General features: G+C 37.4%; 1 protein-coding gene across 1 annotated transcript in view; it reads right to left on the bottom strand.

Moving 5' to 3' along the window:
• The window catches only part of LOC124619922 (1-phosphatidylinositol 4,5-bisphosphate phosphodiesterase classes I and II), a 403,835-nt gene that overhangs the window by 239,229 nt on the left and 146,602 nt on the right, over positions 1–18,004 (bottom strand). Inside the window, exons 4-8 of the mRNA XM_047146565.1 lie at positions 15,858–15,991; positions 15,673–15,757; positions 15,452–15,552; positions 15,195–15,364; positions 2,707–2,853 (exon numbers count right to left, since the gene is read on the bottom strand). Of these exons, the coding sequence (XP_047002521.1) occupies positions 2,707–2,853; positions 15,195–15,364; positions 15,452–15,552; positions 15,673–15,757; positions 15,858–15,991 (637 nt within the window). The remainder of the gene's footprint in view (positions 1–2,706; positions 2,854–15,194; positions 15,365–15,451; positions 15,553–15,672; positions 15,758–15,857; positions 15,992–18,004) is intronic.

The following is an 18,004-nucleotide window of genomic DNA, read 5'->3' on the forward strand; positions in this document are numbered from 1 at the left end:
GGGACAGCATCATTCATTTGCAGGATAATGCTTGCCCATATACTGTTGACGTTGTTTCGATAACACTACATAAGTTCACATGAAAGCTCTTACACCATCATCAATACAGTCCCGATCTCTCCCCATGCAATTTACATATTTTTGGAGCTATGAAGGATGACATTCATGGCCATCGATTTGCTTCAAGCAAAGAGATGCACCCCTGTGTACAATCATGGTTCCAAAGGCAACTGCAAATATTTTTCCTTGAAGGCACTCACCATTTTGTCTCAAAGTGGGATAGATGTATTAAAAGATATGGTGTTGCTTTTTAAATAATAAACAGGTTACTTACCCCCACCTATCTCATTTTCATTTGACTGCCCCTTGATTCTTTATGGTGGAAAGAGAGGGAACAGTCAAACTGCATAGATTTATTACTTCTGTTCTGTGTAAGTCATGATCAGATACACATACTTTCTCTAGTGTTGTTTGTTCTGTCCAGTAACATATTTATAAGAGCTTATTGTCTAACTACAAACAACATTTTCCACTTCAATGTAAATCCATCATCACTGATGTAGCTAGAGAACACACACACACACACACACACACACACACACACACACACATTCAGCTACAACGCGCTGGCTGAATACACAATGCCAGGACTCTGTGGGCTGGCTGCAGTGAGGGAATGTATTGGGTAGAGTTGGAGAGGAGAGAAAGGAGGTAGTCAGCAAAAGGAAGGGTTGGGGAAGGGTTGCAAGTGCAGAGGACAAGAACACGACATCGGCACCGGTGAGTTTGTGCAACACACGATGATCAAGACAAGGAGAAGTGATCTGGAGGGGTGTGACAGAAGAGAGGAATGGGAGACTGTGGGTAAGAGGGTGTGCATTCAGGATGAGTGAATTTAGGGTTTTGAGGCAGACAGGTTATGAGGACAAAAGATGCGTTGCAAAGACAGTTGCCATTTACATAGTTCAGAAAAGGTGGTGTTGAGGGGAAGGATCTAGATAGCACAGGTTGTGAAGCAGCCACTGCAATTGAGTGTACTGAGCTCAGCAGCATGTTCACCACCGAATGGTTAACTCTGCTTTTGGTCACAGTTTGGCAGCAGCCATTCATTCACGTGGCCTCCTAGTTGGTGATCGGGCACACATAAAATGAAGTGCATATATTCCAGCAGAGCTGGTACACTTCATGGCTGCTTTCGTACTTGGCCGTGCTTCTAATGGGATAGTATAAGCCTTTGATGAGGTTGGAGTAGTATGTGCTCGATGGGTGTATTAGATAGGTTTCAAACTGGGTCTTCCATATGGGTATGACCCATATAGCTAGGGGTTGGGAGTGGGTGTGGCATGAGGAGGGAACAGGATATCACATAGATTGGGTGGGTGTTGGGATACCACTTTAGGAGAGTGTTGGAAGGATTGTGGATAGGATGTTTCTCATTTCCGTGCATGATGATAAATAGTCAAGGCCACAGTGGAGGATACAGTAAACCATTACGGTGCAGAATGATACTAAAGGAAGGAACAGATGCCCTTTGCAGCTGGTTCTCCTCATATGGTAGGAGGATTAGGAGTGTGTGCTGATATGGTGAGGGAAATTTGTCAGTGGACAAGGTTTGGGGTGGGGGGTTGTGCCTGTGTGTGAAGACATTAGTGAGATTTCAGCATACTGGGCAAGGGAATTCTTGTCACTGCAGTGGACTTTCCATGGACAGTCATAGCATATCAAAGCAATTTTTCGAGGTGGATGTGATGACAGCAATATAAAAACGGAATTTATAGCACATAGAAAATAATTTTACATACTTGGTTGCTGTAATATGAACTCACAGCAAAGCTGCTCAATCTATTGAATATGAAGCAAGTTAAACAAAAGCATACAATAATTAAATATATGGAACTTTCACATATTCTGTGCACACTTCAGTTGTAAAACATTTTGAAAGTCTCAAGTTTCCGAGCAGTGGTGATGACAAAATGTGTGTGAAAAGATATCAGTCTATGTCCACAAATTGCTACATATAGGTGTAACAAATTTCTAAAGCAAGAGGAATTTAAAAACTTCCAAGGAAGTAGCAATAATATCTTCATATTAACAGAGATTTCATAGAACATTAATTTGATGCTCCTCTTGGAGTGTAATTTAGACACAGAATTATTTGGTGGACTCACTTATCACTGATCCTCTTCCCAGTCTATTTTAGACCAACAAAGTTTGTTAGATCACGCAACTCTTTGTCATTAGCAGCTGTTTGAGTTCATTTTTTAAATTTTACTTATTTATTTGGCTCATATGATCTGATATCACACAGTGTGCTACAGACATTAAAAAAAAGTATGTTAATATTAACATAGAGTAGATTATGGTTTACAATACATTGCTACAGGTATATATAAAGTTTGCTTCACTGAATAGTTCATGTGTTGCATTTAATCATAATCAGCACGTTTACTGTTCTAGGTATTATTTTACAGAGAGCAAACAGTGATCCAGATTTACAAAGTTGAGTATATTGCCTTCAAATAGACTTTATACTTGTGGGGAGCTTATTAAACAGCTGGGGCCCTACATGGAATGCTCCCTTTCGACAAAAATGTATATTAATTCTTTTTAACAATGAAAAATGGATTATTATTTCATTTGTGACATGCTTCTTTATTTATGAGTTCAACAGCAAACTAACTACATTTTAATTGCCACTTAACTCACCTGTCAGGTATGTATTGTGAGATGAGTTGATAAAATAATGTGGAAGTGGTTGGTCCATATCATCTGACAAGTCTAGTTTTGAAGCTGATATAATCGGGTTGTCCTCACTCATTAGATATTGCAAAAATCCATCAAAACTCAGCTGCCCTGTTAACAAGAAGGAACCTTAAAAAAATTTTACATTTACAGGTAATGAAATTAAGTGTTACTGAACATAGGTAAGTAAAATGATTTAAACAAAAAAAATTGCACCAGTTACATTTGTGATTGTAAATGTGTGGGTTTCCACAGGATGGAGGGGGCACAGTACCAAAAAACCACAAGAAGACAAACTGCAGGATGAGAGAGGCAGAACAACAGAAATGTAAATATCACATAATTTACCAATGTAAATATTTGCACTTGACAATCAGAACAATTATTCAAAACACATCAGGTTATGGATGAAAAAAAATATAGCAGGTGCAATTTTTTTAAAGTATAGATGACACAGTTGCAGGATTTTTAAAAACATCAATTATGATGAAGGAAATTAAGATAATATCATGATAGCAGGAAAACTAAAGGGGTCACTACAAAGAAATCAGCATCAAAATTTTTCAGAATTCGTTCTTAGTTATGCCACGGCCATGACTTGTTTTTACAGATACAATGAATTCTTAAGCAGCATTGGCAATCAATCCAAATCTATATCTACACTTCTTTCACCAGCAGCAAGGAAAGTAGTAGTAGTTGTAGTTGTTGTTGTTGTTGTTGTTGTGGTCTTCAGTCCAGAGACAGGTTTGATGCAGCTCTCCATGCTACTCTATCCAGTGCAAGATTCTTCATCTCCCAGTACCTACTGCAACCTACATCCTTCTGAATCTGTTTAGTGTATTCATCTCTTGGTCTCCATCTACGATTTTTACCCTCCACGTTCACTCCAATTGGTGATCCCTGTATGCCTCAGAATATGCCCTACGAACCGATCCCTTCTTTTAGTCAAGTTGTGCCACAAATTTCTCTTCTCTCCACTTTTATTCAATACCTCCTCACTAGTTATGTGATCTACCCATCTAATCTTCAGCATTCTTCTGTAGCACCACATTTCGAAAGCATCTATTCTCTTCTTGTCTAAACTATTTATTGTCCAAGTTTCACTTCCATACATGGCTACACTCCACACAAATACTTTCAGAAACGACATCCTGACAATTAAATCTATACTCGATGTTAACAAATTTCTCTTCTACAGAAATGCTTTCCTTGCCATTGCCAGTCTACATTTTATATACTCTCTACTTTGACCATCATCAGTTATTTTGCTCCCCAAATAGCAAAACTCATTTACTACTTTAAGCGTCTCATTTCCTAATCTAATTCCTGCAGCATCACCCAATTTAATTTGACTACATTCCATTATTCTCATTTTGCTTTTGTTGATGTTCATATTATATCCTCCTTTCAAGACACTGTCCATTCCGTTCAGCCGCTCTTCCAAGTGCTTTGCTGTCTCTGACAGAATTAGAATGTCACCGGCGAACCTCAAAGTTTTTATTTCCTCTCCATGGATTTTAATTCCTACTCCAAAGTTTTCTTTTATTTCCTTTACTGCTTGCTCAATATACAGATTGAATAACATCAAGGAGAGGCTACAACCCTGTCTCACTCCCTTCCCAACCACTGCTACTCTTTCATGTCCCTCGACTCTTATAACTGCCATCTGCTCTCTGTACAAATTGTAAATAGCCTTTCGCTCCTTGTATTTTACCCCTGCCAACATTAGAATTTGAAAGAGAGTATTCCAGTCAACATTGTCAAAAGCTTTCTCTAAGCCCACAAATGCTAGAAACGTAGGTTTGCCTTTCCTTAACTTGTTTTCTAAGATAAGTCGTAGGGTCAGTATCGCCTCACACGTTCCAACATTTCTACAGAATCCAAATTGATTTTCCCCGAGGTCGGCTTCAACCAGTTTTTCCATTTGTCTGTAAAGAATTCATGTTAGTATTTTACAGCAGTGGCTTATTAAACTGATAGTTCGATAATTTTCACATCTGTCAACACCTGTTTTCTTTGGGATTGGAATTATTATATTCTTCTTGAAGTCTGACGGTATTTCGCCTGTCTCATACATCTTGCTCACCAGATGGTAGAGTTTTGTTACGCCTGGCTCTCCCAAGGCTGTCAGTAGTTCTAACGGAATGTTGTCTACTCCCGAAGCCTTGTTTCGACTTAGGTCTTTCAGTGCCCTGTCAAACTCTTGACGTAGTATCATATCTCCCATTTCATCTTCCTCTACACTCTCTTCCATTTCTATAATATTGTCCTCAAGAACATCGCCCTTGTATAGACCCTCTATGTACTACTTCCACCTTCCTGCTTTCCCCTCTTTGCTTATAATTGGGTATCCATCTGAGCTCTTGATATTCATGCAAGTGGTTCTCTTTTCTCAAAAGGTCTCTTTAATTTTCCTGTAGGCAATATCTATCTTACCCCTAGTGATATGTGCCTCTACATCCTTACATTTGTCCTCTAGCCATCCCTGCTTGGCCATTTTGGTCTTCCTGTCGATCTAACTTTTGAGACATTTGTATTCCTTTTTGTCTGCTTCATTTACTGCATTTTTATATTTTCTCCTTTTATCAATTAAATTCAATATCTCTTCTGTTATCCAATGATTTCTACTAGCCCTCGTCTTTTTACCTATTTGATCCTCTGCTACCTTCACTATTTCATCTCTCAAAGCTACCCATTCTTCTTCTACTGTATTTATTTCCTCCATTCTCGTCAATCGTTCCCTAATGCTCTCCCTGAAGCTCTCTACAACCTCTGGTTCTTTCAGTTTATCCAGGTCCCATCTCCTCAATTTCCCACTTTTTTGCAGTTTCTTCAGTTTTAATCTACAGTTCATAACCAATAGATTGTGGTCAGAGTCCACATCTGCCCCTGGAAATGTCTTACAATTTAAAACCTAGTTCCTAAATATCTGTCTTACCATTATATTATCTGTCTGACACCTTCCAGTATCTCCAGGCTTCTTCCATGTATACAACCTTCTTTTATGATTCTTGAACCAAGTGTTAGCTATGATTAAGTTATGCTCTGTGTAAAATTCTACCAGGCGGCTTCCTCTTTCGTTTCTTCCCCCCAATCCATATTCACCTACTACATTTCCTTCTCTCCCTTTTCCAGTCGCCTATGACTATTAAATTTTCGTCCCCCTTCACTATCTGAATAATTTCTTTTATCTCATCATACATTTCATCAATCTCTTCGTCATCTGCAGAGCTAGTTGGCATATAAACTTGTACCACTGTGGTAGGCGTGGGCTTCGTATCTATCTTGGCCACAATAATGTGTTCACTATGCTGTTTGTAGTAGCTTACCCGCATTCCTGTTTTCCTATTCATTATTAAATCTACTCCCGCATTACCTCTATTTGATTTTGTATAATAATTAAATCTATTAACATAATATTTTTCATTCCCAATGCAGATGTATGTCCACTACCATTTAACCCTTGTGCAGCATTACAGTCTTTAAATGTTGTAGCATGGAATCACACCAGCCAGCAAATGTTTGTGGGATATCTCTCTTCAAGCTATTTGCATGTGAATCCACAAAGCATCAACAATGCTTACTGTAGCATAGTCATGAAGAAGCAACTAACTAACCCCATCCCAGACATATTTCATAAGTAACAATTGTCACACAAATGTTCATTTCAAGGAAACAGGTGCACCCATAATTAACTGATTCACATTTTCAGGTACTGTCCTGCCTGAAAAAAGCATAGTTGCACAAGGAGAGGCAATACCTAGGACTAGATCACTTCCTCAGTACAGTGCCGTACAGACTGTGTGCACGCGCGCGCGTGCCACACACACACACACACACATACACACACAGATATCACTGTTATAATAGCATGTCATCTACAAGCCAATACACCAAGGAATGACAAACACATTCCTGAGAGAGAGATCATTAAGTCCCATTCACAGAGACTCACATGCTTATATTGTCCTCTTTGATGTTAGTGAGGTATTGGCATCCACTTTCATATTTTCACTTCATTTGGTAGCTCTTCATTAAAAGAGTTTGCCACTTTATTAATCCTTGCACTGACTTAAAAGTGCCTGGGTCAGCGTGTACATTGTTTCTCTGCAATCTTAATCATTTACATCTAGTATATCCTCTGAGATTCATTCAGGTCATTCTTTCCAGATGTTGCAAATTTAAAACATCTTCAAAGAAAAAAAAAGTAAATGTTATTAATTCCTTATTGGTCATGTATGTAATCCTTCCAGCAAAAATACATTGGTCTCTGCTTTACTAGTGCCTTTGGTGGTTTGAATAGTTCACCCACCTTCTAGGAAATTATATAAAAGACAGCTTACTTTCCATCAAGTGATATTCAATTCCATTCAGAACAGTTTCTATAAATACAAGCTAAGCATCATTTTTGAAACAGACACATCATCAACCTAGACATGACTGTTCCTTCACAAATGGTGAGTTATACACCCGAAATAGCCATTCCACAGAGATGATCAGCATTTTCAAATGATGCTGAAAAGATCTTTCGGAAATGCCAGGTTGGAATATCAACATTATTAGCAAAGGATAGATTGCTACTCAGTGTAGAGATGACTCATTGAGTTGCGGAAAGGCACAACGAAACAACACAGTTACACATTACATCTTTTGGTCAGATCCTTCTTCAGCAAAGGAAATACACAAGCAAGTGCACTTCATGCACAAATGACCTCAGCCACTTGCAGCTCCAACTGGATGGCAAGTTTAGTTGCAAAGAAAATCCACCATTTACAACAAGTAAACCCATTGAATACCCAAGCATCTGCCAACATCAAAATGTGTCAAAGACTACGCAATACTTTGTAACAACAAAATGCTTTTGATGCATCATTCTTGTGGGCCTTGTTGAAATGAGCATGATGTCACAGCTGTTTACATTTTGAACAGGTTGCAGGAAAATAGTGCGAATGGTGGTTTGATAAGCGTTACTTTCTGTGGTGTCACCGCCACACACCACACTTGCTAGGTGGTAGTTTTAAATCGGCCGCGGTCCATTAGTACATGTCGGACCCGCGTGTTGCCACTGTGTGATCGCAGACCGAGCGCCACCACAAGGCAGGTCTTGAGATACGGGATAGACTCGCCCCAGTTGTATGGACGACGTTGCTAGCGACTACATGGACGAAGCATTGCTCATTAGCCGAGCCAATAGTTAGAATAGCCTTCAGCTAAGTCAATGGCTACGACCTAGCAAGGCGCCATTAGTAACATTGCATGCATCTAAAGAGTCTCACTTGTATCGCCACAATCTCCAGATGTACCAAAAGGATGGATTAAAGTTAAGTATTCCAGAAGCTACGTACTTTTCTTTATAGCATTCATTACGTATCCTGTTTCAGACCTCACGCCATCCTTTTAGCTTAGCGCGTGCCTTTCGGCTTCCTCTCATTGTGTCTAGGCTGTCTTGTCTAGACACAACACTTTCAAAGTAAATTTTCTTGTGTGCGAAATGAATTATGTTATGTGTGAAAATATGTGATGCATTTCTTAAATCATGAAATGTTAGACTCTCATTCAAAACTTAACACTGAGGACTTCCCATTTTGAATAATTTCAGGCCCAGAAGACCAGCCAATTCATGCCATTATCTAAAATTTTGCTGACACATGCAAAAAGAGGCGAAGTTTAAAGATTAGTTTTTCATATTTCTTTTTGTTCTTTCATAGATTACAAATTAAGCAATAAAAGTGGCAAGGAGTATAATTATCCTCCAAAACAAAGTGGAAAGTAAGTTCCTGAGCAATTTGACACATGACTGACTTTTCTGTAGGAAAGTCAAAGTGCTGGACAGAACATGGTTGTATTCAGCCAGATGGCTCATGAAATTTTTGATGAACAGCAGTGAAATTTATAATCGTGCTTGTCAGAAATACTCAGCTGCTGCAATTTAACCTGTGCTCTTAGGGTCCTGCCTAACCACACCCGCTCAGGGTAAGAGGGGATTGACAGCCCGTAATATGTGGGAAAGCTTAGCTTTTCTTGTAGCTATACTTTTTGCATATTAGTTTAAACCATTAACTTTACCTATTTGTGTGATATTGTTATTGGCTGACTACCTCACATGTGCTATGCTCTGTCTGCTGGTATTGGCTGGCAAGATCACGACATGAGCTACGATTGGCTTTCAAAAGCACATCACAATCTCAATTTCAGTGCTGTACTTGGTGGACTTCGTGTTTATACTCTTATAATTTGAGAATGTGTCATGAAAATGTTGCCACGCATCGAAGATGTTTGCAGCATGCATTATTTTTTGCTGGATTTCGTTTACTAAAGAGCTGGGAAGCTCTATTCCGGTGTATAAAATCTCTATCATTCAAAGGATTTATAAGTTATACAGCTCTGAGGGAAAGGATATTGTCACTTAACACAGAAAAATGTACTTTCAACAGGGGTATAGCGTATTTTCACAAGGCAAAAAGTGTATTTTCGCCCAAGAAAAAGCATATTTTTAACCAGGAAATCTTCTTCTTCTTCTTCTTCCCTCGTCCACATATACACCCTGAGTGAGGGAATTTGGTGTATAGGGATGTGGTGTAAATAGTGAACAGTAGGGAACCAGGAGGTAAAGAGTTGGAAAGTCGGTAAAGGAAGTGATTTGTATGTTTGATGTGGGAGGCTAGATTATGGGCAATTGGTTGGATGTGTTGGTCAATGAAGGCCAAAATCCTTTCAGTTGGGGCATAATAACCAGCTACACTGGGGCATCCAGGATTGTTGGGTTTGCGAATTTTGGGGAGCATGTAGTAGGTGGGTTGTAGTGTGTCACAGGGTGCCCCACCTAACAGCTCTCTTGTCTCTCTCCCACCCATATCCTGCTATCCATCCCCATTCACAGCCCCACTCCTGATTGCTAAAAAATTTAAAGTTCCTGGAATCCTAAAACATCCCTAGGTTTTTACTGAATTTCTTGTGGATGAAAAAATTCTCAGGTTCTTCCAGATTCCCTGGTATCTTGGGCATATACACACTGCTCGTTACCAATGGTATTGCTGCAATTGAATACTACCTATCCCAACGCCCTTCGGACTCCAGTCCCACTACCTCATTCCTCATATGCCAAACTAACTTTATCCTAACACGTAACTCCTTCTCCTTTGAAGGAAAAGTATACAAATAAATTTGTGGCACAGCCATGTGCACCCACATGGCACTTTCCTATGCCAAATTGTTTATGAGCCATCTAAAGGTAACTTTCCTAGCAACCCAAAACCCCAAACCTCTGGTCTGGTTCAGATTCATTAATGATATCTTCATGATCTGGTATTGGAGCCAAGATACTCTACCCTCATTCTTTCACAACCACAACACCTTCCACTTCACCTGATTCTCCTCAACCCAGTGTGCCATGTTCCTAGATGCTGACCTCCTCTCTGATAGCTTCATCCACACTACACCAAACAACCATCAAAAGTACCTTCATTCTCACAGCTGTCATCCCTTCCACTAGAAAATTGTGCATCTAGAAACCAAAAGGTCATATGATCAAATCCGCACCTGAACATGCAAGTTTCCAATCCATTTTTAATCTAGCCTTCACCTATCAATGATGTGAGGAGACTCCAGGAATGACGCAGGGTTCGAATTCCACTTTAAAATGTGGGTCTCCTTTTCTTGGTTGTATACCTAGGACAATTGGAGACACACAAGTTGCCAAAGTGGCATTAGTTGAAAAGACTTCCACAAGGCCATTGAGCTACATAAAATTATTAGTTTAACATGGATTTCAACACAGTTTTCACACATACAAATTGTCACTAAAGTTGAAAAAAAAGTGTCATTTGCGTTGGTGAGCTGACAGTTACCCATTAGGGACAGTCCATGTGTGGATTAGTGTATAATCACAATTTTCAAGAAAAGTCATAAAAAGCACAGCATCTTTAATAAAGGAAAAGGGGCCTCTTGTTAATTATTTGTGGAACCAAAATGACATATAATATGGCTTCATCTGATCGTATGTTTCTCTGCATCACTGCCAATTATTTTTGTTATGCACAGCACATTTTCCTGCCACTATTCATTAAACTAATACATTGAACAACAATGGTTCTCTGAACTCATAATAGAGAACACATATAATAACAGGGAGAAAAAAACAAGATGACATGAAGTGCACTGACTGCGATGAGCCTAAAAGATGTGAAAATAGTGAAAGAAACGAAGTACTTTCACTAAATGCAGAGATCAAAAACCAGTCAAGAATGAAGTCTCGTAATAACAAGCAAGGAAATACCGGTACTATAATTAGCAGGGAACATACATGTCATGAGAATATGCCAACCTCAAGTAAGAAGAACAAAGAAGATATTTGAATGCTCTCCGACAGTCATGGAAAGGGCTTAGTTGGTATCATGTGTAACATGCAAACTATATTTAAGGTTAGTGGAATAACAAAACCAGGCACTCCTATGAATGAAATTCTAAAAAAACTGTGAACTTTTTTGGAGCCTGGAAGAAATTGTTTGATAATCGGGGATGCTAATGGCGTTTATAGGAATGAGGGTAAACTCGCCACAAGAGCGCTAAGAAGCACACTACAGAAAATTACAAATGTGAACTTCTATTTTGCAAGTATACCACAAAGATATGATCTGATGGAAAAATCTTGTATCAACAAAGAAATCGCTATTACTAATAGAGAATTTGAAAAAATATGCCGAAGCTTCCCGAATGCCACATATGTGAATGTACCATCTTCAGAAAGAAGTCACTTTACCAGGCATGGGCTACACAGAAATAAACTTGGAAAAGCATTCATTAGTTGAGAAATACTTAATGCAGTGTTAGCAGTTGAAGACAAGAATTGCCCTACCGTACAACTACCACCACCCATCACAGCAATTGAAATTCTCCAACATAAAAATGAAGCTGATTCACCAGCAACAGATCCAGAATCTTCACTCTCCACAAAAGTATCTGAAGCAAATGAAGCCTCCTCAACAGCTCCAACAGTATCAGAAGCAGCTACAGACTATACAGCGGCATCATTAGCAAGAAATGTGCTTACGGCCAGCGAGTCATCAGATACAACGGGAATTCCAGCTTCAAAGGTTGCAGCACATCCAGAAGAAAGAAAGACAAGATGCAGGGAACCAATGTCCCTAAAGGATTTTTGGCACCCAGCCCCAACACGAAGAAACCGTTGACACCAGAATTTACAAGTGAGAGTTCCTCTCAACCGAGTTGCAACAGCTTAAAATTACTTAGCCTTAATATACAGTGTCTCAAAAATAAAATTCTAGATCTCGAGATTGAGGCCAGTGAATATTGTGTTGATTGTATTTGTATTCAAGAGTATTGGTGCAAAAATTATGAATTAGAAAACATTAATATTTCCCCATATACCTTGGTTAGCCACTTTTCTAGGAAGGAAGCCAAGAATGGGGGTGTCTACATTTATGTGAAATCAGATATTAAAGTGAAAAACAGGCCTGAAGCTGAACTCCTGAGAATAGAAAAACATTTTGAGGCAACAGCAGTGCAAATGAATGTAAAAAATAGGAAAATAACAGTCATGTCAGATCACCGTGTGGAGACGCAGAAATTTTTTAAAATAAGATTGAAGAACTACTGAGCATAATACATGATGAGAAGTCATCAATGATTGTATGTGGGAACTTAAATGTCAATATGTTGGTAGATAGTCCATTTAAAATTAAATTCCTCAATATTCTACACAGTTTCAACCTATATTCTAATATAAACAGTCCTACAAGTGTAACAAACATTTCAGAAAGTCTTATAGATAATATATTTTCAAATACAGAAATCCCAGATACAGAAGTTTTGAATATTGATCTAGGAATATCTGATCATAACGCACTTATTATTAAAGTGCTCACAGTTCCAATACATGCAAAAACAGTACATCATATGTATAAGAGAATTTTTTTCTCCCGAAAACTGCAACCAATTTGGTATCACACTGACTAACCAATCTTGGGCAGAAGCATTGTCACAAACTGATACAGATGCTGCATACAATGTTTTGTCCTATCTTTTCATGACAAATTTTGAAATGTGCTTTCCAAAAAGATTAGTTAAAATCAACTCTTCTAGCCATAGACACACAAATTCTTGGATCACGTCTGGCATTAAAAGCTCTTCCAAGACTATGAAAAGACTAAACTCTGAAATGAAAACCAATACTGACTCTAATTTCAAAAAACATGTTAGTAACTACAAAAAGGTATATAGAAGGGTGATTAATCTAGCAAAAATATTAAGTAACAATAGACTAATAAGGAAGTCAGACAATAAATCAAGGACCGCATGGGAAATTGTTAAAAGAGAAATAGGAAAAAGCTCTACAGACCAGGATATTGTACTTAAATCTAGTGGTAACATTGAAATAAAGAAGGAAGTCTTGCCCAATTACATTAACAATTACTTCCTAAGTGTACCTAATAAATTAAGCAAGAGCTTTACCAATGGAGAGAAAACAACAGCTCCAAAAGTAGTCAATAGCATGATAATAAGTTCCACTAATAAATATGAAATACTGGAAGTAATTAACAGTATGAAACCCAAAATGACTGCAGGACTGGACGAAGTGCCAGTGACAATAATAAAAAAAGTCTCCACACAGATCTTGGAACCACTGGAACATATTGCCAATTTATCATTCAGTGAAGGTGTGTTGCCCCAAAGGCTGAAAATTTCTAAGGTTAAACCATTATTAAAAAATGGGGATAGAAAACTATAGACCTATATCCCTCCTTCCATCTTTATCAAAAATTTTTGAAAAACTGATGAAAATTAGACTCATAAGCTACCTTGACACCTTCAATCTTCAAAATTGTAATCAACACGGTTTTCGTACAGGTTACAGCACAGAAACAGCTATACAGGCCTATACAGAAGAAATGATTAGAAATTTAGACAAAAACAAATGTGTGGTAGGAATCATCCTAGATCTTTCCAAGGCCTTTGATACAGTAGTACATAATCAAATTCTCCTTGACAAACTGGAGGCAATAGGCATCAGAGAAATTGGGAGGAAATGGTTTGAATCCTATCTCCAAGATAGAACTCAGGTTGTGGAACTCACCTCATCTCAGAATAAGCAGAAAATAAAGTGGGTTTCTGATGCTAAGAAAGTGGCAATAGGCGTCTCTCGGGGTAGTGTTCTTGGCCCCCTATTATTCCTAATCTATATAAATTACATTGAAAGGCACAACAGATCATCAAAAATTATGTTATTTGCAGATGATACAAGCATAATTATAAGTGATGACAGCAAATCCTTTTTCACAACAGCTGAAAAGATCCTGAAGAGTGTGCAACAGTGGTTTTACGCAAATAAGTTAACACTCAATTTAAATGAAACAGATTACATAGAGTATGGTAAAGTAAATGAGAAGGATGATCACCGTTTATCACTGAGTGCCCATGAAATAGAGAAAGTCTGGTCTACAAAATTTTTGGGCATGTACATTGATCAGCACTTGAGCTGGAAAGACCATGTCACATACATATCCAAGAAACTCAACTCAGCATGTTTTGCACTGAGAGTAATTCCTGGAGTTTGCAGTGCAGAATGTACAAAATTAGTGTATATGGCTTATTTCCATTCTATTATATCCTATGGAATAACATTCTGGGGTGCAACTAAATGTCACTTGAGAGAGGTTTTTAAATTACAGAAAAGGGCCATTAGAATTGTTGCACACAGCTCCCCACAAACACACTGTAAGCCCTTGTTCATGCAGCTAAACATACTTACAGTACTATCTTTGTACATATTAAAAAGCATACTGCATACAAGAACACACTTGAGTAGTTTACGTGTAAATTCAGATCTTCATGACTACAACACACGTATCTGTAAGAATCTGCATGTAGAAGGAACAAGAAAAACAAAAACTCAAAAACATGTGAGCCACTATGGAATAAAGCTTTATAATGCTCTGCCACTCTGCATCAGGGGAACAGAAGATGAAGGAAAATTTAAGTCAGAATTAAAAAAGTTTATGATAAATAAATGTTTTTATAGCATAGAGGAATATTTTGAATCCTTAAATAACTAACTGATAGTTGTATTGTTAATATCATGTTCTCATTGTCAGCTCTATGTCTCATTTATACTCTTTTTAACTCTAAAATTATGTGTAATATGTGTTTTCCAAAATGTACTAAATATATATAAATCCATCACATACGGTACATGTTAAAGGAGTATGTAAAAGAACAACACATTAATTCAATGTTTTATTTTTCAACATATTATATAATGTTAATTTTATGTGTTTTAATTCAATGTTTTACTTTTCAACATAATGTTAATTTTGTGTGTGTGATAGAAATTTGTAATATTCTGCTGTGCATATTCTGGACAGTATTATGACAATTCCTATATCATGTAAATGATGAAAAGGATGACAATAAATGAAATGAAATGAATAACATACCACGTTGGGCATTGTACTTATTGGGCTCATACTGCTGAATAAGATCCTTAGCTCTAGATGTGTTTGCATAAGGGTAGAGTATTTCATTCAGTCTCGGATCTCTCTGAGTCTTATTGAGGAACTCCACAAACTGTGCTGCTGTCATAAATCTTCTTTTCTGTGTGCCACAGCTGAAATTAACATGGTAGGTAGCTTCAGTTTTACTTCAGAATCATCTTTATTAATGTCAATCTCACATCAGATGGAACTGTACTTACAGTTCCTCAAATATTTTTTCTACTTCAGTTCTCTGTGTCAGATTTTTGTAGAAGTTGAAGAAGTCCTCAAACTGGAATTTCTGTAGACTTAAAGCATCATTCTGAAAGATTTTTTTGCATGACATTAATTCAGTCACAATGTAAAATGCATTTAAGCAAGATAAATAATTTATATTCATTTCAGAAGGTGCATAACAAAGTATGAAACTCTAAATCCTCACCTTCCCTGATGGAAACCCAGATATATCCAGAGCTTTTTCAACTCTCTTTCGATCTTCCTTGTTTTGTGTAAATATTTTTATAACACTGAAAACACAAATAAAGAGATCAAAAGACTGACAAGGTGGATTATATTGTAAAATTCTTTCCTCTCTCTCACCCATAATTTCAAAATACACTAACATACTTTTTAATGGGAATTTTTCCAGTTTTGTCTGTCAATAGTGTAAGTCTAGAATGAACTTTCTTCAAAAATCTCAATGTTGAGCTATTAAGCTGAAGCATATTGTACGCTATTTTCAGAATTTCTTCAGTCCATAACTGAAACACAAGAGAACACACATTAAAATGAAAATTTCACAGAGCAACAACTGAGGAGGTCGACGGGCAACAGTGCTGCGCCACACGAATGTACATATTATGATTTGCTATATGTTTGGCTAAAGACAAGAACATAAACACAATAAAATAAAAGAATTTATAACGTAGACGGCACTTTCTAGCATTACATATGGAATTACCTGCCACCAGCATGTGGTGTGCTTGAGGCAGATAACATTATCAGACTAAAACCTACTCAGCACTTCTTCTGCTGATACCTACAATTTTAATAAATGAAACAGTAAATGCTATAATGAAAATTATTCACTAAGGGCCTCACATTTCATTTCTAATAGTTGTGATTATTGGCTTTCTGATTTGTAGCTTAGCTTTTCTCTTCCTGTAGGTGCTTCAACAATTGTAACACACAACCTTTATATTATTTACAGAAGACTCTCTTGTGAGAACACTCAGTAAAATTTAATGTTAAAGAGTGTCTTATGAATCTTCTGGTGCTGGATGAATGGTCATGAAATTATTTGGATAGCTCACAAGTCAGTGACATAACAGTCACTAGAACATGGGACTCACACAGTCATTATGGCTCGGTGACTGTGTTTGACAACAAATTATGTTGTGGCACTTCTGGATAAGCAGTAAATAAATATCGATTCTCCTCACATAAATATATTTGTTATGATCATGGTACTACTGTTTCTTCCTAACTAGCTGTATACTTCTGTGGTGGAAAACTTCAGAATTCTTCCATTCTGATTCTAAAAGTCTGATTAATTACATGCTAAATGCTGGTGATGCCATGAGAACACATGGAAACAAATAAAATGATGTCAAGTTCATGGATGTCAATGAAGAACAGCCACTGAGTGCAGGAATAAAAGAACAATATATACTGCACTAAACATAAGAGTGGTCGTTACTCCTCAAGAAATAAGTAATGAACAAATAAATACTAATTTTTGGAAGATGATATCAAGATTTTTCTTTAGTACTTTAAAAGTGAACGAAATAGGTGGATGGTGAATTGTTTCATTTTTATCAGTTATAACTGTCAACTTTTATTTTTTCTTGATTGGTCTGGTTGCTTTTTGCACAATATCATATACTCCATGGACTGTAATTCCACCTACACTCAATTAAGGCTTATTGATTTTATCTTGAAATAAACAACTTGCTCAAAAATTTTGCTCCTGCTACACCAACCTTTGGTTGCCACCACCTATTTTGAAGCTGTAGCTGCTTTATGTCAAAATAACACAAGAACAGAATTCAATTTTATTAGAGATTAGTACTTGTTCCATAGATCATGAATACAACACTTCGTAATGATGTGGAACATATCAGGTTAATAAAAAGTGTCAATACAAGATATTACATTACACAAAATATTACATGACACTTAATTTTTTTTTTTGGTGGTGGTGGTGGGGGGGCGGGGGTTGAGGAAATCACCCACTTACTATATCCAAAAATTCATCTAATGAGCAGAAGGAGCTGCCATTCAGAAATTCTATTAGTTTCCTTTTAAATGCTATATGGCTATCTGTAAGACTTTCGATGCTATTAGGTAAGTGACAAAGACTTTTGTGGCAGCATAATTTACCCCCTTCTAAGCCAAAGTTACATTTAACCTTAAGTAGTGAAGATCATCCCTTCTCCTAGTGTTGTAGCCATGTACACTGCTATACTTTTGAATTCGTTCGGATTGTTAATAACAAGTTTCATACGTGAATATACAGGGTGAGTCACCTAATGTTGCCGCTGGATATATTTCGTAAACAACATCAAATACTGACGAACCGATTTCACAGACCGAACGTGAGGAGAGGGGCTAGTGCAATTGTTTAATACAAACCATACAAAAATGCATGGAAGTATGTTTTTTAACACAAACCTCTGTTTTTTTAAATGGAACCCTGTTAGTTTTTTTAGCACATTTGAACATATAAACAAATACGTAATCAGTGCCGTTTGTTGCATTTTAAAACGTTAATT

The sequence above is a fragment of the Schistocerca americana genome, chromosome 6, assembly GCF_021461395.2.
Source record: "Schistocerca americana isolate TAMUIC-IGC-003095 chromosome 6, iqSchAmer2.1, whole genome shotgun sequence".
Taxonomy (NCBI): domain Eukaryota; kingdom Metazoa; phylum Arthropoda; class Insecta; order Orthoptera; family Acrididae; genus Schistocerca; species Schistocerca americana.